Source organism: Ipomoea nil, unplaced genomic scaffold (assembly GCF_001879475.1).
Source record: "Ipomoea nil cultivar Tokyo-kokei standard unplaced genomic scaffold, Asagao_1.1 scaffold1421, whole genome shotgun sequence".
NCBI lineage: Eukaryota > Viridiplantae > Streptophyta > Magnoliopsida > Solanales > Convolvulaceae > Ipomoea > Ipomoea nil.
In genome coordinates, this window is record NW_017617849.1 from 4968680 (window position 1) to 4989932 (window position 21253).

The window sequence follows — 21253 nt, forward strand, 5'->3', positions numbered from 1 at the left end:
CATTTTATACATGCATTATGGTTATTTAGTGCACAATTGATTAATAAATTAAAGTTGAGGATTATTACTTTCTTTAATCTTTATTTTGATTTCTTTTTATTAATTAATTTATTGTATCCAAACAAAAATGATAATTTATTCTCAAATGTACACATACATATATAATATGGTAGTCGCTTCAAATTCAATATCAGCGTGTATATTGAAACCATATAATATAATATAATATAATATATGAATTACATAGCATACAATGAAGTGAACAATTCAAATCAACATTCATCGATCATACGACCGGATCCTATGGTTGCAGTATATATATAGTAAAAAATAACAAACACTAGTACAAAGATGCACATCAGCTATACCTGTACAGGTGTAGCAAATGAGGGTAATTGAAAAAATGTAGGCTTTGGTGTGGCGAAAAGCATATGAATTTTTATTTTTTACTTTTGTTTAAGAAAGACTTTCCGCGACACCTTCTACAGGGATGGTGTGTTGAGCAGCATTTGTGCGTTGAGCAGTTGCCCAATGGTTGGACGTCTTCTTCACCGTCTCGGTGAGGAGATTGAGTTTCAAGGCATGTGCTGTAAAGAGGCTGCACCCATCCAAATCGAGAATAATTAATTAATTACTTAATTATATTGGTGAATTTCAATATGTTATATTATTGATGAGTATATAAGTGGTGAGGATCGGATGAGACATACTTTTGACGATTGGACAGTAACAGAAGGTGAGCGAGCGTGATCTGGGACGAACAAACTACTGCACTTTTAATTATCCATTGAATGTCGGCCTCAGGAATTTGATCCAGTTTTTCATACAATATGAATCGAGTTAGCTTCATCATATGTTGCACAAAATCTTTAAGTGCCTTTAGCCACTGCTCCAGAGGCTGCTGCGCTTCATTTTTAGTTTGAAGATGATCAGAAATGATGTGGAGCCGCTGGAGGAGCCAAATAGACTTAATCATCTGGTTTTCCTCCCAGGATTTACGACGCTGCAGATCCCATCCAACCATGCAAATATTATATTAATCAATTCAAGGAGCTAGCATGGTTAGTGAAGCTTAATTAATTACCTTCTCCAAGTCTGGCAATTCAGAAGGGATTATGAGGTGTTTCCCACACTTCAAGGCAAGAGCCGCCACGGCTATCACCATTTTGGCCTTCCATGAATGTTTTCTTAGCGTTCCCTTCAGTATCTTGCATGTTTTCTCGTCTTCGCTTTCATTCAGCTTGCACGTCATCTGCATATACATATAAATTAAATTTCAGTAGAGTCATATATATATATATATATATATAGAGAGAGAGAGAGAGAGAGAGAGAGAAATAAAGAAAGATTTATATATATAAACCTGGCGGCTGACGTCTGATATGGTGCTTCCGTATTGATCCATGGTACCAGTGAAGAAACCTGGATTATTGTCAGCGCGGCAATACTCTTCGGGTCTTCCTCTACTTACCAATATTTGTTGGGCAACTTGGAAAATATGCTTCAGATCGTAATCTTCATAGGCAGCTTTTGCAGCAGCAGCAGCGTTGCCATTGCTATCATCGGAGTTTGACATCATCATATATATATAGATCAGATGATATGATGCGGCCGCACCCAACTCTGATAAAATTGTTTTAATTGGTAGTGGAAGTGGAAGTATATATGAGTGTATGTATAGTAGTCGATCTGCAGGCAGGCAGGCATAAATTGAAAACAAATCCACTAGCTTCTTTAATAATACCACAAATTAAAGTTGATTATTCTTTTCTCACTTCTACTCAAGGTATAAATTAAAGCTCACCCTATCCATTCCACGTACCTTTAATTTGCTTCAATTTTAAGTTTTATATATATTGTTGTGTATGTCCCCAAGTAAAATACATGAATAGTTTTGTAAATACACATTAAGGTGGTGATAAATATAATACGGAGTATATGCTACTCTACTGATAAATTACTACTACTATAGTACGCGTACTATTATATATAGAGATTACACATAACTGATTAACTCAAATTAAAAAGATTTATTATAAGTGGCTTCCATTAAGCCGGGATCAGAATTACATGTAAATAACCTGTGGTTGGGGTTGCCCTCCACACTCTTCCTCATGATTTCATTAACAAGGGATTTCAAGCCACAAAACTTCTTGGCCGGATAGATTATATTATCCAAGAATCTCCAAATTCTTTCCCTACCTTTTGTTTGAAACCATTAATAGCCTTCTTTTACTTCGATCAGTCCCTTTCGTATGTCTTCGTTTTAAAGTTAATGAACTACTCAGGAATCATTGGACGTAATAGTAATATAAACAAATATAATAAGTTTAATTTATTATGACATAACGAACACAATCAAAAAGTATTTGTCACTTTTATAATTATTATTGAAAATTTTTAAGAACGGAGTTTAGTTTATAATTATTACAAATTTAAAAGTTTAGTAATGATATAGTAAGATATTAACACTTAATTCTTCAAAATGGAAAGTGTGAATGGAAAGTGTGAATGTTTTCATACTTTTTATTAGGAGAGTTATTCTCACCTTAACCCTCCCCTATTTATATAACACAAATAAGCTCTTGTTTACATTCTGAATTTCAAATTTCAAATCTGAGGGTTAATTATTTAAAATTTAGACTCATAAAGCATAAGCATGTATTTGATGAAACAAGCATTATGATAAATTAATAAAACATCTTGATCATAATTCACAACCTCCCTTGTTATATAGGGGGTGTTTGGCAAATAGTTGATGGAGTGTGTTAGCAAGTTTGACTAGCTGATAATATTAGTTGGTTGTAAAAAAATATTTGGTAAATTACCTGATAGCAGGAGGTATAATTTATTTTCTCAAAACTGATCAAAAAGGTTGTTTTGGAGCAATAAACTGTTACAATCAAGGTCAAACAGCTAATAGTGGTAAAACAAATTAAAATTGGTTGATATTAACAAACAAGGCCATTATATTAATTAATTTCCAAACAACACACTATAACACACAGTACACGGACCGACGGATCATGAATGGATGCTTAATTCTCCAATCTTCTGGAAATAAATATACAGAAAGGTGCACACAAAGAAAAACTGAATGCATATATATGAAATTACAAGATGGAAGCAATCCGATCGAGGCGCTTAGCTTCTTGAATTGTCAGTCAGTACAGTACAGTTGTTCTTCAATTCGATCAGCTTGATGCAATAATACATTTGTTTAATTTGTGTCTCGATCACCATTAACAGCAAATGTTGGCAGGTTTCACCCTACTGCTGGAACGCCCTTTAGATTTCCCCTGATTTTTCTCTTTATTCCCAGCAGCTGTTTCCTTTTGGACATGAGGTTCTGCAAGACATACATATATGTGAATCAAATTAGCCAAACATATTATTATACCTCCTGAAACCCATTCAATTCACTCAGAAATAAAGACTTACTACTTGTAGAAGAACCACGATCTTCGGCAACCTGATCTGATCCAGTTTGATCACCTTTGTTTTCTCCGAGCATGGTTTTAAGTGCATTCTCCAAAACGCAAAGATTCCATCTGTACGGTTCTGGTAATTTACTGCCCAATTATGTAAACACATCAGAAATTTACGAGCTGTGCTAATGAGATCCAATGCAAAAACCAAATAATCATATTAAATCAATACATACTCAGGGACGCGATTATGAGCATCCGGTGTCAGAATTGCCATCATCTGCGACGAGCACACAATCGCGCATTGGATTATCAATTGCACCGCATCGTTGAGACTTTTTCCACCGCCGATCTGGGAGTCCTTCAGTATGAGATCGGATACGTCTTGCATTTGCTTTATGATTCCGGCGACTTTGCCGTGCCACAGCGTCAAATACTCGGCTCGATCTAGCACGCTCTGCTGCCGCCTCAGCGACACCACGGCTCTGGCCACCGGATTCACGGGATACAGCCCGGCGCTCAGACACACCTTCCCGTACTTCACCGCGAAGGCGGCTAAGACCATAACCACCTTCGCCTTCAACGAGTAGTTTGACAGAGCTTTCAGAATTCTGGTAACCTTCTCCCCTTCGTCATCTGTCTTCGCCTTGGATGTCAACTGTACGTGTTCATGTTCAAATTACACCACCATTTTTTATTTTTTTTTGTACTTTTTTTATTCATTCAAGCTCTTATTATTGCGTCAAAAGTTATAGCAGGTAGCCAGGGACGGAGCCAGAAAAATAATTGAACGGGGGCGAAGTTTAAATGACGGTTAGAAATATCAATTACGAAATATCTAACAGTCATAAGGTTAAAATACAAAATATATTATAATAGATTGCAATAGAATATTTTTGATAGATTAAACGATAGTTATAGTCGGAGCAAAAAATATACTTGAGTGAGGTGAAAATGTAAAAATATTTATGACAAAATATGAAACATAATCAATTCGATAAAATAATTTGAATAAAATGAAGTATAATATAAACGTGTATACTACATTACTACATTAATTAAATGATTCATAAAAAATAAACTAAAAGAACATTTAATTTGTTAATTAAATGATTCATAAAAGTAAGCTAAAAAATATTTATCTTGAGAAGGAATGAGATATAAAATAAATAAGTGAAGATAAGGAAAAGTGTTTGTAATGAGATTTGAACCTATGACCATACACTTTTTTAAAAATCAAATTTAAAATTTAACCAACTAAGCTATTCTAACTATTAATACATTAAACATAAATATAAATTTTATATAACATTTAATGCTATATATGTCTATATATACATACATATATATAAAGGGGTGGGGTGGGGGGAGTGGGGGCAGCTGCCCTCACTGCCCCCATACTGCCTCCGTCTCTGCAGGTAGTAAAAGTGCAACTTTATTTTCCTATCACATTCTTTAGAGGCAGGGTGATGGCCATTAGGACTTCGCCCAACAATTTTCTAACCACTTGGTGCTGAATTTAGTCTTTCACTGTCTTCACTCAACAATTGATATCAGAGTTGAGTCACAGATTCGAGCCCCAACAAGAATAAATTGTGCCATTAAAATTGACGGATGGCTGATGGAAATGTTGGATGGAGGGAAAGGGCCACCAAGTCACTAGGGAATTGTTAGACGGAACTGGGAAGCTTAGCTTGAAGGGCCAAGTCTAATAGAGCATATAAGAAAATAAATTTGAGCCTTTAACTACTTAGTTATATCTTTTGACACAGTGGTAAACACTTTCTTTTAACACTTTTAGATGCAATATGTAATTAATTACTTATTCTGTCTCATTTTTATCTGTCCTATTTACTATTCATTTATCAAACCAATTCTTTTTTTCTTTGCCTGTTTTCATATATTTTGTGTTTAATAGTATTTATAATATAGTTTCTAAATATATAAATTTCACATACAAATTATAAACTTAATATTATAAATAACTTCATTCAAGACTCTTTAACGTAACCCAATACATGAAATGCGACATAGTAATTACCTCGCTACTGATTTTGTTTAATGTGCTTCCAAAAATTTGCATCCATCCCTGTGGAGGGGATAGATCTCCTTTTTGCAATAATGACTCTACCTGGTTTTCCTATTTATGAAAAATCACAACAAAAATGTTTATACTGCTTCTGTTTGAGTTGAATATCTGCCGAAAGGAAAGAAGAAGAAAACAAAAATACTACCTTTGCAGCTTCATCAGGGTTAATGGTTGGGACATTAAATGTGGTGCGTTTGGTAATGTCCTTCATAGCCTTGAGAATCAAATCGAATTCACCTTTATAATCATCGTAAATGTATCTCTCGAACACTAGTTCATATTCGTTATTTGAGGAGGTTGAATTTCGTCTTGCATCTATGGCAGGCTCGGACATTATATCCTTAATTTTCTTGGAAAATAGAGCGAGCCTGGATGGGTTTTCTTGAATAATGTCTGACTGGGGAAATTAAAATGGTTCTGTTGCTTCAATTCGTGTTGAATATAATGTAGAAGTGTATGCTTGGGGGGACTGATTCAAATATTCTTTTCTTTGTTGTTAAACTGTTTTGGTGGATTGAATCAGATACTTTAATTATAATATAATCAAAGTTATTTGGAAAAGGAAAATTCTTGAAGTGACACAGCACCCCAAGATATCCACTGCATGCCATATTTAGGCAATTGATATATCCTGCACCACAGTGCACATAGCATTGTGCACTTCGTGCATCCTAAAATGACGTTGTTTTGTTAAGTTGGGTTGGAAGTCGATGTGACAAAGTGTATGTGTATTATGTTATATAATTATGTACATTTTGTTATACAATTATGTATATTCTGGTATATACAATTATGTATATTTGAACACGCGATTTTTTTTAATAGTTAAAAATTTATTTGTATTTTGCTATACAATTATGTACATTCTCATATACAATTATGTACATTTTAGTATATAATTATGTACATTTTCAAACATGATTTTTTTTTTTTTTAACAAGTTAACAGCAAACACGGAAAAACGAAATTTTTTTAAAAAAAAGTACAAAATGATATCGTTTTGCACCTGGGGCACAATGCAATGTGCGTCCTAGTGCACGATATAAAGGGGAAACATGTGGCCACTATTAGTAAAGTGTATTAGGAAAAGTTTATGCGATGAACCGGTTGAAAGAATATTAACAAAAATTAAATTTGTGAGCTACGGATACAAAAATTATACTCCACCTACTTAGATATCCCTTTTGAGACCTTTGTTGTTCTTTCTCGTTAAGCTATATATGTTGGAACTAGATAATTGTTAAACTAGATAATTGTTATCTTTTTTATTGAAATTAAATCATATCCCTCGCCAACTACTATGTACTGTGATGACACATTTGTTATCCTTCTAAATGAATGATTACATAATCGAACCCGGTGGTAGGGGCATTGTAGAATTATGAGTCAGTATAAAACATGTACTATAACAACTTTAGTCAAGCCTTGTTAACCAAGCTAGACAAACAAAATGGGATAAAGAAAGTACATATTATTTACATTTGTGATGAGTCGAGTATGACATTATAAATTATATGAATTGTAAGCTAAGGCCATACATTCTATACAAAAATCATTCATTAATATTATTTGTTACATATGTATCATTATTGTATTATGATAAGTGTATAAATGTTTATATTTTCATTCAGTTAAGAAGAAATTGAAGCCATTCTAGTCAAGAATAGATTGAAGCCATTCTAGTCAAGAATAGAGACAAAATCCATTGGAGCCCTTGAAGGTTCTTAGGGTTGGGGATTCAACATTTGAGAAGAATGGTCAGAATTCAAATTCAAATTCAAATTCAAACGCAGATTTACAATTTAGAAAGAAAGGGGTGTAACTTCAATTCCTGCAAAGTTACATCTCGATTATCCCTACAAACAAACAAGGTATATATATAACAAACAGAAGTAATTAAACTATGACCAAACTACTTCAATTCTCTATTGTTCGATCTTACAAAAGTAACTAAACATCCTCAATCTGAGGTTGAAAAATGACAAGTGTTGCCGTTTCTTCCGCTAATTTGTCAGTTTTCACGTTGATGATGATGGCAGATAATGTATGTTTCAACTGGATCTAATGTAGTAAGACGACGACTATGATATCATCAGCGCCGTATGAAAGTTAGTTCATCTCCTCGACATTCCCTAATGTTGATGTCCATAACTTTTTCAGATGTAGAAGCTAATACTTCACTGCATTGCCTTCTTGGTGATATCAGCTGCAATTTCCAAAATGAAAATGAAGAACAACTCAGGAAACTAGTTTAAGCATGACCTTTGGTCTGGCTCTGATACCAAATTGAAGCATGTGCTCCATCACAACTAAAAGTTTAAGCTAATAGTTAGATTGCATATTAGTATATGCTTCAACAGGACTAGGCAAAAGACTAACTAACACAAACTAAGTCTACCTGTTTTTTGTCAAGGACCAACTTTTTGGAATACACTCTGATTTCATCAATCTTCCTGGGAGAAGCCAGGTCAAATCTGCATCTCTCACGGCCCATTTTCTTGTAAATGCTGAGCACGGTTCCATTCCCTTCCGAAGAAGCATTCACGAAGAAGAATATGGGCTGCCGGCGGCAAGGATCAGGGTGAAATCCCCAGGTATCAAAGTCGTAAAACATTCCCTTCCCGCCCTTCTGCCATGGTATGTAACTCTGCTGCACCCGCAGAACCTCCGGCACGCGAATATGGTTTCCGAATATCTGAACAGCGTAGCCCCAAGACACCGACACCGTCCAGGAGAACCACCGGTCGTAGCACACCGTTTGCTGCAAAATCCGGTGAGGATCAAAGCTGGCGGCGTAGTACAAATGATTCAGCGCCCTGAGTATTGACATTTGCGGAAAAATTGGGTGCAGAACTTCCATGTGATGCAGAGATACCAGAGGCCTTATCGGATGCGCACTCAATAATCCAAACGCGTTCCCTTTAACATCCAGCTAATATATATTCAACAACATCAAAACATAGTTAATGAATTAAACCTACAAATTTAAATTTTGATTTGATCAAATCCTGATTTGATTTTGTTGAGATTAAAAAGAACAAGAAACAATAACAATGGCAGAAAGGGTGAAGAAGACAAGATTTACGTGGTTCGGCAATGTGCCTACGTACACGGGAGTCTTATATTCATAGTAGTAATGGTGATAGTAGTGACAGTGGTGACACAACCCTTAGGGATACAACCAATATATTTATAGGCAATCTAATCCTTGTACACTGAATAGATTTTGATCTGAGTATATATATATATATATATATATATATATATATATATATATATATAATGAAAGAAATGTTTAAGAACCTGATGAAATCCAGGCTCGCGTGTTAATGATACGCCGAGCTCTGATACGCAGGCATGGATTCTGGCATCGCTTCCATAAAGATGGGGGTATCGTTCTAGGCAGGAATCCAATACCTTAGACAGGACTTTGGCGAGAGGATAGCTTATGGCGAATCCGGCACCGCCGAACGCCATTTCGTAAGAGAAGAATTTGTTCTGGCCGTGGCTCTCCGAATTGGTGCCGATGTAGTACCAGAGGGCGTGATCGTATTTGGAGAGCGTCTTCACGAGATTCTCCGGGAAGAAGGCGGTGTCGTCGTCCCCGAACACGAACCACCTGACGTCGGAGTGGTTGAGCGCCACCGTCTCCGACACCACACGCGCGACGCGGATGGCCGACGGCGTCCCCTTCCCGTACCGATACGTGTAGCGAAACCGCGAGGTGTCCTCGGAAACACATATCGGAGGAAGCAAGTCGGTGTCGTTGTCGAACCACGTGGTGTAGCGTTCCAGAAACACGCACCCCCTCATCTTCTCCGGGCGCCACCATAGCTTAACGTATTCTTTCCGTTTACGCCAGGCGTTCTCATTGGAGGCGATCCCGAAGACGATCTGGTTGATAGTTGTTGTGGCGGATGAGGAAGAAGAGTTATGGGAAGAAGAGTTATGGGAAGAGGAGTTATGGTGGAGGGCGACGGAGTCATGGATGAGGATGGTGTTGGGGATGAGGACGAAGAAACAGAGGAAGTAGATGATGCAGAGAGAAGATGAGATTAGAAAGAAAGTCCTGGTGCCGTATTGAGGTTTGGGCGGAGCCTTGAAGAGCTGCATTTTGTTTCTTTTGAACGGTAAACATTAATTAAAGATTGGTATAGGATCGAGGAAGATGAAGCAAGCTAGGGGTTTAGACGAAGATTTTAAGGTTCACTGGCATATAATGTTTTTCGCAGCTTCTGAACATGTATAACCACGCTTTGAAACCGCAATCCTCGCTCCAAGCAATGTAGAAAATTTTGGACAATTTCTTTTTTCCTTACAAATTCAGTTACATCTGCCTGCCTGCCTGCATGCATGTAAGGAAATTAACGTATTACTAGGTTATACAAGGTGGGTTCATTAACGGCCTACCTAGCCAAGTTAGTCAGGTTAATTGTTAACTCGGTAATCACAATGTTACAAGATTAACTTTCAATAGGAGCACGTTGTACTCGTCTCTTCCATGTGGGAGGTCATGAGATCGAGCCTCAGTGAATGCGTTGTTGACTTTGTGTGCTTCATTAGGTTGAGAAAGTATGTTTAAACAAATACTACAATGTAATAGAGTCAATCTAAACAACCTAGATTGATTTACCTCATTGTGAATGATAGTGATTGCGCATTTTTCTCACAATGCAAAGTTTAATTTACTAATGCACATTCTCGAATAATTGTTACGGGTTTCCCTCGTCACCAAAGTTATATTAAAAAGGTAGTTTCATCATATATTTTTTTTTCTTAATTTAAGTGTAAATAATGCATATATATGTATACATGCATGTGAATCTCATTTAATTTTTACAAATCAAGAAATGGATGGCTTTTTTATTCCGCAACGGAAGTTAGTATTCCAAGTCAGCATACTATATTAGTATCCGCTTCTTGCACGATGATATCCCAATAGTAGAATACAGTGTAAATGATATTTCTTGAAAATTTTCACACCCCCCCCCCCCCCAAAAAAAACATATTAAATTATACGTACTAGGTTTCACAGCAGAAATTGAATAATCCTAGCTAGCTAGGTTGATCTGATGAATCTAATGTAAGTACTGATCTATATATATGTATTAGATCGAACAATTTGAGGTAGCATGCATGGCTAATAATTTACTTTACGTGAACATTGTCGTTAGTTCATCTATCCCACGAGGTCTAATCCTAATATCCATTGTCGTTCTATCCGAAGACCATGTAATATCGCAACACTGCCGTCGCGGAGCTTTGACCTGAAATATATAATATCTCCAACAATAATTAACAATAATGGTTAATTGTCAAATCCAAGATTACATTGAACTGAATAATAAATTAAAAATATTAATTACCTGTCTAATAGTATCATCAACATTATCCAACCTTTTAGAAATTACTTTGATCTCCTTCAAACCCATTAGTAACTTGGAATGTGTGGAGCAGCGTTCTACCAGACCGTGCCGAGAATACCTTGTCGAAACAACATTAGTGGTTCCATTAGAATGAACAGTGTCGAGGAAGAAGAGGAGCGGTCTTTTGCAGGGATCAGCCGGAACCGGTCTTGTGTTGAACATGAACCGGGGGTGTCCCCTGTCCTTATCCCATGGGAGGAAGGTTCTGAGCGCTGGAAGAAGGTCGGGGAGAGGATAGTAGCCCTGGTAAACTTGAACAACGTATCCCCAGGAGACGGAGACGGAGAGGGAGTTGTTTTGGTCGTAGCAGATGGTTTGCTGGGAGATTCTGGGCGGATCGGCGTGGACGGCGGCGAAGAAATGTTTGAGAGCTTGGGGCCTTGACATGTTGGGGAAAAGTGGCTGCACTTCGTCCAAGTGATGCAGAGATAGTAGAAGGGACTGTGGGTGTGATGCCAGAAATCCAAACAGGTTTCCCCACACATCTGTCTGCAATTCGATCAAACACTTTTTCTACAATCAGTTAATGTTATCAACTATTTATACCATCTAATTAACACAATCCGCTAATAACTATCAGCTAACAGCCATTTTACCAAACAGAGTCATTATCTTTTCAAAATTTTAGTTTATTAAATTAGTTTATTACTTACTAATTATTATTCACTTATTAATTATTTGTTTTCTAATTATAAACCCCTCCATCTGGGTTGTGGGCTAAGTTAGACCAGCCCAACCCATGACCTGAAATCCCTTGACTCAACAAAAAAAATAGAAAAAAAAAGATAAAAATAAAAATTATTCTTATCCAATGTGGTAATGCAACCTAAATTTCACAAAATCTTGCTCTAGTATTTAAATGTATAGATAGTAGATAATATAAAGGTATCAATATAAAAATATATGCCAAGCTTCAATTTGTCATCTTTAATTTTTATGTAATTAGAGTACAATTTAAATATTTAATCCGATGTGAATATTTATCATCCTAAATAATGTCTTTGACCAACAAGTCATAACTATTATATTACATGTGCATTTAATTATGCTTTAAATTTGAAACGAATTAGTAATGTATTACGGTAGGGATTTACTCTATCTCGTATTCAAAATACACAAAACTCCAAGATAATGGAAGTGGACCCTCTCTAAGGTCAAAATATATCTCTTTCTCCATTCCAAGAAATAACCACATTATCTCCCTCTCTTTTGCCCCCTTCTTGGCAATAAAGCTACATTAATAGCTTTGACTTAATAAAAAGTGTATATACTTTTTTTTTTTTTTCATATTGTTGTTCCTAAAAGGTTGAATATGAAAAAATGTAAATTATGATAACTCGGTGGCTAGACCTTTATTTACTATGCACAAAGAGTCCCTTCACTTTGAAAGTTTGTCCTCGCTAGTAAAACGACTCGATCTCGAGTGAGTTATTGTTCTCAAACTTCACCTTTGTGACCGACTGAGCTGCCTAGTTACTTTTTCTCTTTTAATTTCAAACAAACTGGTTGTCTATTGATTTTATTTAGATAAAATTACTTATGAATGTCCTTAAAAAGTTAGGTTAAACTCTAGAAGTTTTTAACCTTACACAAAAAGCAAAATTCAGTTACTCCAGGTTCAATCGGTATAATCCAGGGTAAATAAATCATATTGACTCAATTGTCATTGGTGTCTCTGATGTATACAAGGAATTCCACCACATTAAATGTAATTTTCACATTATTTTTTCAGGCTGAATTTTGTATCTTTGTTTATAATTTATTATTCAGAAACCAATTGAGAAGTTTTTAAGAATGTATACGTACTTGGTGAAATCCAGGTTCATGTGTTAAGCTGATGCCCAGCTCCGCCAAGCAAGCGAAAATCCTGGCATCGCTGCCGTAGAGATGCGGGTAACGTACGATGCAAGAATCCAAAACCGAACCTAAAACCTTAGCCAAACCGTGGCTTAGAGCGAAACCTCCGCCGCCGAATCCCATGTGGAACGAGAAATAAGCATTCTGTTCGTAACTCTCCGAGTTCGCCCCAACGTAGTACCACTGCTCGTGATCATACTTTGACAAAGTGCTGACCACATTCTCCACGAAAAACACCGTGTCGTCGTCCCCGAACACGTACCACCTCACGTCCGACTCGTTGCGCATCGCCACCGCTTTCACCATCCGCGCTATGGCCACCGCGGAGCGGTGCCCTTTGCTGTTATTGTAGGGGAACCCGGCGGTGCTTTCGTGGATGAGAAGCGGCGGCAGGGTCGTCGGATCGGAGGCGTTATTGGCTCCCGGCGGAAGCCGGTCTAAGAACACATACGCCCTTGTGGAATTCGGCCTGTACCACAGCCCGATGTAATCTTTCCGTCCGGGGAAAGTCTTGGCGGAGGAAGCGATTGCGAACAAGAGGTGGTGGGCGGCGGTTGGCGTGGTGTCTCCGGCGGCGGCGCTCAAGGACGACAGGCTGTAGAAAACCGGGGGTGGAGTAGTGTGGTAATTGAGAACCAAGAAAAAGATTAAGGCAAAGGTGACAATTATGAAAACTTGTTTGAAGTAAAAAATGGGTTTGGTCATTCTGAGGAAGGAGCGACTAAAACTCATCAGTTTTCAGATGCCAAAACCACACTTCAAATAAATTAAAGAATAATACTACATAATCTCACATACACGAGATTTCAAGAATGGGAACAAAAATCTCCAAGAGTTACTACTTCTCCCATTAATATACCACCATTGTTATTAATAAGGCAGTGGATTATATTGCATCAAACTTTAACGGATCAGGAAAAATGTATATATGCAAAAACATAATAAATAAATAAAAAATGAAATTACTATCTTTTATATTAAAGGGAGAATTTATTAGAATTAGAGTAACATTATAATAAGAGTTATTATATTACTAGAATTACAGGATGACATTAGAATAAGAGTTGTTATATCATTAGAATTAGTTAGAATTTAGGAATACAATCTTATAAATAATAAGTTCCATGTATTGTAAAAAGATAATCAATAAACCAGAAAAATAATATAGTCTTTTGATATTTCTCCATTCAATCTATATCTCCCTATTAGACCTCGATATTTTCTTCCTTCCTATCTTCTCTTTATCTTATATCTTTTAATATTGTAACCCCCTCTCGTTCTTCTTCTTTCTTTCTCTTGTTGGAGTCAACATCCCCTCGAAGTGGTGTTTGCTTGGGATTGTATCAATCTATAAGTAATATATAGTATTGATAATGTCGAAGTCAATGTCGTGGTTTCACACCAAAAAATAATAATAATATAACATTTAAATTAAATTTGATAATGTGTCATCATGTTATATATGGTGTGATAGAATTGAGTCAAATGGGTACCATTAATTATTTGGGGTAGAACAACATCAAAAGTCAAAACAGAATGAAGACAATACAACATTTATTTTCCAAAATAATTTTTTTTTTGATTTTTAGTGTAATTATAGGGGCTTGGTGCTAAATGTGATCAATGAGATTTAATTGAGTTCGGCAAATTACAGTGGGTCATGGCCCATATTACGAGGTGAATCACTAATATAAATTCATTTTAAATATATTGCAGGCTATTTTTGATATATTATATTACAAATTTACAAGTTTACTTTTAAGTAGTATATTAAAAATGAACCTATTATAAATGAACATGTGATATACTAAAAATGAACTTTTTATGTCATGATTTACCTTGCAATGTGAATTATGCTCCACAATATAATAGTTAATTGAGTTCTAATGTAGCTAGGAAATTATTAAGCTTTTTCATTTTACTAAACCAGGCTAGTAAGTGAGTGATACATATACGTACACAAGAATGAACAATTTATGTTACAATTCGATATGATTCTGGTATAAATTGTAACGGGTTAAATTAATGTCTAATCAATTTGATTTTTTCGAGGCCATTTTCACTTTATAAATTGACCCAATTCAAATGAACCAAATTAGATACGTTGATATCAAACCGCTCTTTAATTACTTGGTAGGCCAAGGGGCAACATAGTTCAATATTGGGGCTAAATAATTAAATTTGAAAAAAGAAATTCGAGAAAATATGAGTAGCATTTCTGTAATTTTAATTTGTAGCCCAACTTCAACTTCTAAGTAGATTTGGACTCTCGTAACTTCAAATTTTAACTTTGTGATATTCACAAGAGTGGTATCCCTCTCAGTTGGTTTTTCAATTCTGTTGAAACCATCCCAATTGAACCTCCTGAGTGGAGATTATTTTGAACAAAAATATATATTATTTTATAATATTTTGTTTTGCATTTGCATTGGTTTTCCAGCTTCTAAAGGACCATCTAAAACACATTAGAAGCCCTTCAATGCTATTTTTCAATTAAAATATAAGAAATTTAATTATTTAAACTTTCCAAAATAATTAAGACAAGTAAAAAATGAATCAACAAATTAAATATGAGTAAAAAATGTGCTCATTTTGTTGACCTTATCATTATTGTCCAACAACTCGCAAATCTTATTAATTCGGAGCCAAAATTCGTTATTTCATTCCAACAACACCATACTAAAATTACATCAAGATCGAATAAAAATAAAATACTTTCAATACGGGTTGAATAGAAATCAAAGCATAACTTCCCTTACATGGGAAACTTATTAAACGAGCCGAGCATATATATATATATATATATATATATATATATATATATATATATAGAATCCCGGCACGCTGGAACTTATTGCCTGCAGGGAATGAAGAAAAAGACAACACTTCAAACTGGAAGAAACCTATATTTTTTTATTCTGCAGATGGGAATGAATTCCTAGCTTCCATATATAGCTGCAGTGATGACAATGGCGGCGCGGTGGCGGCAGCAATCTAAGGATAGATAGATATTTGATAAATTCCGTTCATGTGTATATATATATATATCTTCGCAATGCAGTCCTTCAAAAATCAAGAATATAATGGTATATGTATGTAGTTTTTGTCCTTGAATTGGTTGAACTCAAGGATTACCAGTGTCTATAATGGCATGGTACTGGTAATTGTAGTGTGATGAAACATCTATTTAATAACCTTAAGATGAATTAGCCAATTAATGGAAGCACTGCTGAGCCCATCTCCCAAAATCATAAGACGACGACATAACCTGCCTTGATTATTGAACCAATTCAACATCTATCCATGCAATAATCTACCTTAAACATGCATGCATTTCAATCATGCCTGCTTGGTAATTTGTGGATCATAATCATACTCTTCGCCAGCTTTAACAAATCTACCTTTTACGCGTCTTCTAGTGTCAGCTCTGGCTTTACGAGATGCATATCTTATTTGCTTCTCAAACCTGCAACAAAACATGAATATAATAGGCTAGCTAGCTATTATATTATTGTTGAATTTGAAAATATATATGTATAGATTTCACATACGTTCTTGTTTTCTTCTTCTCGTGGTATCGCATCATGGCTATGTCCCTTGCCTGTGGACAGCTGACTTCCAGGTTGGACTCGCATTTGGTTTCGCCGCCGCCGCCGTTGAGAAGAGCCGCCGGCGACAATCCGCAATCTTGATAATCTGCAACGCTACTATCGCCGTTAGTGATGTTGGATATGGCGGCGGCGGAATGAGGTGCAGCTTGCTGTCCTGTTGGGAGTCCTAAGCCGCCGCCATTGTTTTTGTTGCAGGTGCTAGGAGGAGGATTCATAAGCGTGCAGTTCATCGCAACGTTATTCATGTTGCTGGGTACCAAATCAATTCCAGAACTTCCTATATCTAACCACTCTAAACCAATGCACTCTTGCCGTCCTGGAGACGAAGTCTGCGCGTACAATAAAGTAACCATTTAATGAAAATCATTGAAATTATATATATATAGGGTCAGGTTCCTATGAGAACAGGTCTTCGTGCAGTATTAGGTATGCATAAAATACACCATTATATGTGGTGTATTTTTTGTTGTGGTGCATTTTTTGGCATTTCATTCTGGTGTATTCTTCAACACTGTATGTTGCATTTATGCTGGTGTATGCCGCACTGACCACACGGAAAGACCTGTTCTCACTGGAGTCATATATATATATATATGCTAAGGCAGAATGAATGAAGGTGAAGATGAGAGCACTTACAACATGGCTGCTGGATTCAGTGCCGGAGAAGTTCTTCTCCATTGTCGTCAGGCAACCCATTCCTTCATCTTCGCCGTTGTATCTTGGCTGACCTTGTTGCAGACCGTTGAACATCTCGTAGCCGCCATTCAAATTCAGTGAAAGGTCTCCGGCGGCGTCCATGCCATCACCTTCAGGAAGCTCCAGATCCTTAGCATTGGCACAGCCCTAAAGACAAATTAAATTAAAACCAAACATGTTTATAATTAAATTATAAACATGTTAAACAAGGTAGAAATTAAATTAAGCAATAATGCCTCCGCTGACATTTAGTCAACATATATATATATATATATATATATATATATATATATATATAATTAATTAATGATGTTTCATTGACCTTATTTTTCAGCAGGCTGGATTCGGCGGCGTGATCTCTTCCAAATGGCGGGATCATAAGAGAGGGATCGAACTTGAGACACGAAGCCAACTCGTTGAGCCTGCTGGCAACTAGCCCAGCTGAAAATCCTTGATGATCATCATTGCCTTTATTCAAGTCAGCCGAGCAGGGAACTGAATTTGAATTACCATTATTCTCATTATTGTTATTATTGTTATTATTCATCATATCAAAGCGGCGGGCCGGCACATTATTCTCCACCGGAGCTTCAAGAACCGAAGCCCACATCCTGGCGAAGTCAGCCGGAGAAGGACAGCCGGTGTAGGCACTCAACATCTTGCGCCGGTGGCCCAGCTGCCCGGAACACCCATTTCCGCCCCAATCACAGGCCTGACATATGCAAATGTCGTCGTCCATACATCGGACCATTGCCGGCTCCGAATTACAGTTGTCGCAAATTAAAGATCGCTGGTGCCGGCGCGACAAGCCATTTGCAGAGTGCACACAACCGTCGCAATGTAGGCATAGCTTCGCTGAATCCGCTTTACAATACACCACTGCCCTCACCACCCCACAAAACTCACATAAAGGTTCCATATGTATATCTATTATATTATTTCCCCCCAGAAATCTATCTTATCAACAATTCTGGCAAATAATTAACTAAACATCAAGAAACCATAGAAACGAACCAGAAAAAAGGATAACCCATTGATCAAACCAACGTAACACAGCCTCGCTTGATGATTATATTGAATCACTGGCAAAGAATGGAGTTTTCTTGTGATGGAAGGAATTGTTCATGGCATGCATGCAACTAAGCATTGAAGCGCCCTTGTACGTTTTGGATTGAACGTTGAGTTTTGTTTTTGTTGGCTGTCCGATCCTTCGCCACTAATATGAGCGGGAGTTCTAATGGAGAAAGTTCTTGGTTGATATTTTACCGCACGCGGTCTGGGGCACGGAGAGGCCGCCACGTGGGTAAAGCTCAGCACTAGAAAATGATTCGTTTGCTGAGCTGGCTATTGGACGGTCATCTTGCATCATCACAAAGATATGCAAATATTTTAAGTTGGTGGCCACGGGACTCGCTCTCGCCTTTCGCGCTGGGGACTTGGGGTGCCGGGGAGAATCACGGTATCTGTAATTTAGGATTAAAAATAAATTATTTTTCTTATTTTAATATTTAAAATGCTAGTAAAATTATAATGTCATTGACTCATTGGTCTTTAATTACTAGCATAACGTCAAAATTTTAGTAAACAGGAAGTCAATTAAATTGAAAAAAACATGTACTCCTATTTATATGGCATCAAATCTAGCTGATGGATAATGTTTTTTTTTTGTTCTTTTTTCAACCAAAAGTCTTAACTTTATTTGTTTTAATGGTTTAAATTGTATTTCTGTACAATGTGTGAAGAAAATATCACTTTCTTTAATTTAATTATTATGGAAAGCTGGATTATTATTTTAAAAATAAAAGGAATTGACACCTAAAGAAAAATATCCATTAGAGTATAGACATGTGCGTGGTAAGATAAGGATGCACGTGACTCTTGGCAATCATCAATTAGTACATGGGAGAAGAAGGCAAGAACTAGAGTTTAGTGACTCCAGTCCAGTTTTATTAGTAACTTATATTTGGAGGAAGAAAAAAATACTCCTTAAAACGCAGCGTTTAATTCCTATGTACGGGAAAGTGCCACGTCACAAGCAAACAGGATAGCGTGCGAACAAACGTAAATTTTAAACCACCGGTTGATTCTAGCCATCTAAATCATCATCGGCATGTAGTCTCAGATCGACAATAATGGTGTGGTGTAGATGTTAGAGGAAGGCGACAACCACTTCCCCGCCCTGCCGGGGCCGAGCCAGCCGGAGACGGCGACGCCCCGAGTCCTCACCATCCTGTCCTCCGTCCTGGAGAAGCTGGTGGCTCGTAACGACCGCCTTGCACTGCTCTGCCTCGACGGCGGCACGCCAAATAATACCGACGGGGGGTCCTCGTCGTCGTCGTCATCAGCAGGTTTCCGGCTAGGGAAAAGTCTGAGCGCATTTCACGGCGTGAGAGCGCCGAGCATCAGCATTCCAAAGTACATCGAGAGGATTTACAAGTACACAAATTGCAGCCCGTCCTGCTTCGTGGTAGGGTACGTTTACATGGATCGATTGGCTCATAAGTACCCCAACTCCCTCGTCATCTCCCTAAATGTTCATAGGTTGCTTGTCACGTGTGTCATGGTGGCTTCCAAGATTCTAGACGACGAGTAAGCGGTTAAGAACATCATTAATATATATAATCTCTGCTCTGATCTGCAGCTCTATCTGTCTGTGGTAAAGCTTAATTATGATATTGTATATATATATATATATATGGTTTGTGGGCGCAGGCACTACAACAATGCGTTCTTTGCTAGGGTTGGGGGAGTAAGCAACGCAGAGCTAAACAAGCTGGAGATAGAGCTGCTTTTCTTGCTGGATTTTGGGGTCTCTGTAAGCTCTCAAGTTTTTGAGTGCTATTGCCAGCACTTAGACAAGGAAATATTGCAGTGCAATGGCATTGGCGCCGACGCCACAATTATCAATATTATTCAAAGAGGAGTTGAAGCACTTGACGATGATATTACACTCGCTTCTTCGCCCCCGCCGCCGCCGCCTAACTTTGCAGATTAATCATCTTGCCATTGTTTTTTTTTTTTTAAGGGAAATTTGCAGCAACTATTTGGAAGTGGACACGGGATAATCTCATTAGACCCAGCTTAGGTTGTCCAGAATTGATGAGCTCAAATCAAGAAAGTTAATACTGTACATGAAATTTGTAATTTTGTGATTATCAAGTCAACATTTTGACTAACTTGGTTAGAGTTGACTCTAATGTTGCTTTCTTTATACTTTTTGGTCTCTATGGTTAATTATTTGGTTAATCGTTCATCTTTACTAATCTTTTTTATTTTAAAATTTTGATGAATTAATTCAACTTTAACGGTACCAGGACTATGTGGTCTAATGGTATCCGGGTTGGACTTCCATTTGGAAGGTTGTAAGTTCGAGCCTCAGTGGAGGCGTTATTAGCTCTCTGTGTTTCTGTGTTTCACGTATATTAACTCTACGTGATATTTATTTATTCTTGTTAAGGAAAATTCTTACAATGTTACAACAAATGTAGCATTCTAAAAATAAAAATGACAAAAAATATATTTATAATTTTTTTCTATAAATTACTAAACATGCACCACATGTATATGTCTTAAATTACCTATGCAGTCTATCACAATTATTATTTATGTAATACGAGGAACTATATTAGTGCACAATACTAGAGTTTTTTGCACTTTTAGTCCCACGATAATAGTGGCACTGGCAAAATTGATCCATGATTTTTGAACCTTGCAATTTTAGTCCACGACTATTGATTTTTTTTGCAAAAATGGTCCTTCCGGCCACTTTTCCGTCAAAATTTCACCGGAAAAAAAAAATCTCTATTTTAGTCGTGTTAAAATTGACATTTTACTTATCTCAAAAAATTAAAAGAAAAAAATTGAAATTTGACTACATACAATATTACTGGGCTACATACTACTGCCCCAGGCAGCGGAGTACATGTACCACTCCAATGCTGCTGCCAGATAACCCAACTAGCCCGGGGAACGCCACGGCCGCTCCGCCGCTTACTGACAGCCCTGCCTGCTCCAGGAACTCCGCCGCCTGGGGCAGTAGTATGTAGCCCAGTAATATTGTATGTAGTCAAATATCAATTTTTTTCTTTTAATTTTTTGAGATAAGTAAAATGTCAATTTTAACTCGGCTAAAAATGGAGAATTTTT

The 21253-nt window shown here is 37.0% G+C and overlaps 6 protein-coding genes across 8 annotated transcripts; 1 reads left to right on the forward strand and 5 right to left on the reverse strand.

Moving 5' to 3' along the window:
- Positions 1 to 175: 175 nt before the first annotated feature.
- LOC109187550 lies at positions 176 to 1690 on the reverse strand. The gene is made up of 4 exons (XM_019337777.1): positions 1364 to 1690; positions 1085 to 1252; positions 711 to 1003; positions 176 to 598 (listed from the first exon to the last, which is right to left on the reverse strand). The coding sequence occupies exons 1-4, from the start codon at positions 1580 to 1582 to the stop codon at positions 457 to 459; spliced, it is 822 nt and encodes a 273-aa protein (XP_019193322.1). The 5' UTR covers positions 1583 to 1690; the 3' UTR covers positions 176 to 456.
- Positions 1691 to 2945: 1255 nt separating this feature from the next.
- On the reverse strand, positions 2946 to 5946 carry LOC109187329. 2 transcript variants are annotated; one of them, XM_019337516.1, is made up of 5 exons: positions 5663 to 5946; positions 5470 to 5568; positions 3665 to 4086; positions 3445 to 3572; positions 2946 to 3349 (listed from the first exon to the last, which is right to left on the reverse strand). In XM_019337516.1, exons 1-5 carry the CDS (start codon positions 5849 to 5851, stop codon positions 3243 to 3245), a joined length of 945 nt encoding a protein of 314 aa, XP_019193061.1. In that variant the 5' UTR covers positions 5852 to 5946; the 3' UTR covers positions 2946 to 3242. The 2 variants fall into 2 exon arrangements, with proteins under 2 accessions (XP_019193061.1, XP_019193059.1); XM_019337514.1 differs by having other exon boundaries at positions 3442 to 3572.
- Positions 5947 to 7345: 1399 nt separating this feature from the next.
- LOC109187589 lies at positions 7346 to 9684 on the reverse strand. Its single transcript, XM_019337818.1, has 3 exons — positions 8821 to 9684; positions 7916 to 8449; positions 7346 to 7723 (listed from the first exon to the last, which is right to left on the reverse strand). The coding sequence occupies exons 1-3, from the start codon at positions 9628 to 9630 to the stop codon at positions 7610 to 7612; spliced, it is 1458 nt and encodes a 485-aa protein (XP_019193363.1). The 5' UTR covers positions 9631 to 9684; the 3' UTR covers positions 7346 to 7609.
- Positions 9685 to 10670: 986 nt separating this feature from the next.
- Positions 10671 to 13505, reverse strand: LOC109187410. The gene is made up of 3 exons (XM_019337595.1): positions 12750 to 13505; positions 10884 to 11432; positions 10671 to 10784 (listed from the first exon to the last, which is right to left on the reverse strand). Exons 1-3 carry the CDS (start codon positions 13503 to 13505, stop codon positions 10671 to 10673), a joined length of 1419 nt encoding a protein of 472 aa, XP_019193140.1.
- A 2634-nt stretch (positions 13506 to 16139) lies between these two features.
- On the reverse strand, positions 16140 to 18026 carry LOC109187411 (putative zinc finger protein CONSTANS-LIKE 11). Its single transcript, XM_019337596.1, has 5 exons — positions 17691 to 18026; positions 17430 to 17624; positions 17009 to 17254; positions 16352 to 16740; positions 16140 to 16266 (listed from the first exon to the last, which is right to left on the reverse strand). Exons 1-5 carry the CDS (start codon positions 18024 to 18026, stop codon positions 16140 to 16142), a joined length of 1293 nt encoding a protein of 430 aa, XP_019193141.1.
- Positions 18027 to 19177: 1151 nt separating this feature from the next.
- LOC109187319 (cyclin-U1-1) lies at positions 19178 to 20366 on the forward strand. Of its 2 annotated transcripts, XM_019337504.1 has the most exons (3): positions 19178 to 19696; positions 19820 to 20108; positions 20149 to 20366. In XM_019337504.1, exons 1-2 carry the CDS (start codon positions 19254 to 19256, stop codon positions 20100 to 20102), a joined length of 726 nt encoding a protein of 241 aa, XP_019193049.1. In that variant the 5' UTR covers positions 19178 to 19253; the 3' UTR covers positions 20103 to 20108; positions 20149 to 20366. The 2 variants fall into 2 exon arrangements, with proteins under 2 accessions (XP_019193049.1, XP_019193048.1); XM_019337503.1 differs by having other exon boundaries at positions 19820 to 20366.
- The last annotated feature ends 887 nt before the right edge of the window (positions 20367 to 21253 follow it).

Excerpts from the sequence above, each read along its gene's own strand:
- LOC109187550 (XM_019337777.1), bottom strand. The coding sequence starts at position 1,582 with ATGATGATGTCAAACTCCGATGATAGCAATGGCAACGCTGCTGCTGCT. Across the intron at positions 1,253-1,363 it reads TATCAGACGTCAGCCGCCAG|ATGACGTGCAAGCTGAATGA; the intron begins GTTTATATATAT and ends ATGTATATGCAG. Across the intron at positions 599-710 it reads TTACTGTCCAATCGTCAAAA|CCTCTTTACAGCACATGCCT; the intron begins GTATGTCTCATC and ends GGATGGGTGCAG.
- LOC109187329 (XM_019337514.1), bottom strand. The coding sequence starts at position 5,851 with ATGTCCGAGCCTGCCATAGATGCAAGACGAAATTCAACCTCCTCAAAT. Across the intron at positions 3,573-3,664 it reads GCTCATAATCGCGTCCCTGA|TAAATTACCAGAACCGTACA; the intron begins GTATGTATTGAT and ends ATAATTGGGCAG. Across the intron at positions 3,350-3,441 it reads TCGTGGTTCTTCTACAAGTA|AACCTCATGTCCAAAAGGAA; the intron begins GTAAGTCTTTAT and ends TATGTCTTGCAG.
- LOC109187589 (XM_019337818.1), bottom strand. The coding sequence starts at position 9,630 with ATGCAGCTCTTCAAGGCTCCGCCCAAACCTCAATACGGCACCAGGACT. Across the intron at positions 8,450-8,820 it reads GCGAGCCTGGATTTCATCAG|CTGGATGTTAAAGGGAACGC; the intron begins GTTCTTAAACAT and ends AATATATATTAG. Across the intron at positions 7,724-7,915 it reads TGGTCCTTGACAAAAAACAG|CTGATATCACCAAGAAGGCA; the intron begins GTAGACTTAGTT and ends TGGAAATTGCAG.
- LOC109187410 (XM_019337595.1), bottom strand. The coding sequence starts at position 13,505 with ATGACCAAACCCATTTTTTACTTCAAACAAGTTTTCATAATTGTCACC. Across the intron at positions 11,433-12,749 it reads ATGAACCTGGATTTCACCAA|ACAGATGTGTGGGGAAACCT; the intron begins GTACGTATACAT and ends ATCGAATTGCAG. Across the intron at positions 10,785-10,883 it reads TTGATGATACTATTAGACAG|GTCAAAGCTCCGCGACGGCA; the intron begins GTAATTAATATT and ends TATATATTTCAG.
- LOC109187411 (XM_019337596.1), bottom strand. The coding sequence starts at position 18,026 with ATGGAACCTTTATGTGAGTTTTGTGGGGTGGTGAGGGCAGTGGTGTAT. Across the intron at positions 17,625-17,690 it reads CTTCGGTTCTTGAAGCTCCG|AATAATGGTAATTCAAATTC; the intron begins GTGGAGAATAAT and ends AACAATAATGAG. Across the intron at positions 16,267-16,351 it reads GAGAAGAAGAAAACAAGAAC|GTTTGAGAAGCAAATAAGAT; the intron begins GTATGTGAAATC and ends GTTTTGTTGCAG.
- LOC109187319 (XM_019337503.1), top strand. The coding sequence starts at position 19,254 with ATGTTAGAGGAAGGCGACAACCACTTCCCCGCCCTGCCGGGGCCGAGC. Across the intron at positions 19,697-19,819 it reads TCCAAGATTCTAGACGACGA|GCACTACAACAATGCGTTCT; the intron begins GTAAGCGGTTAA and ends TTGTGGGCGCAG.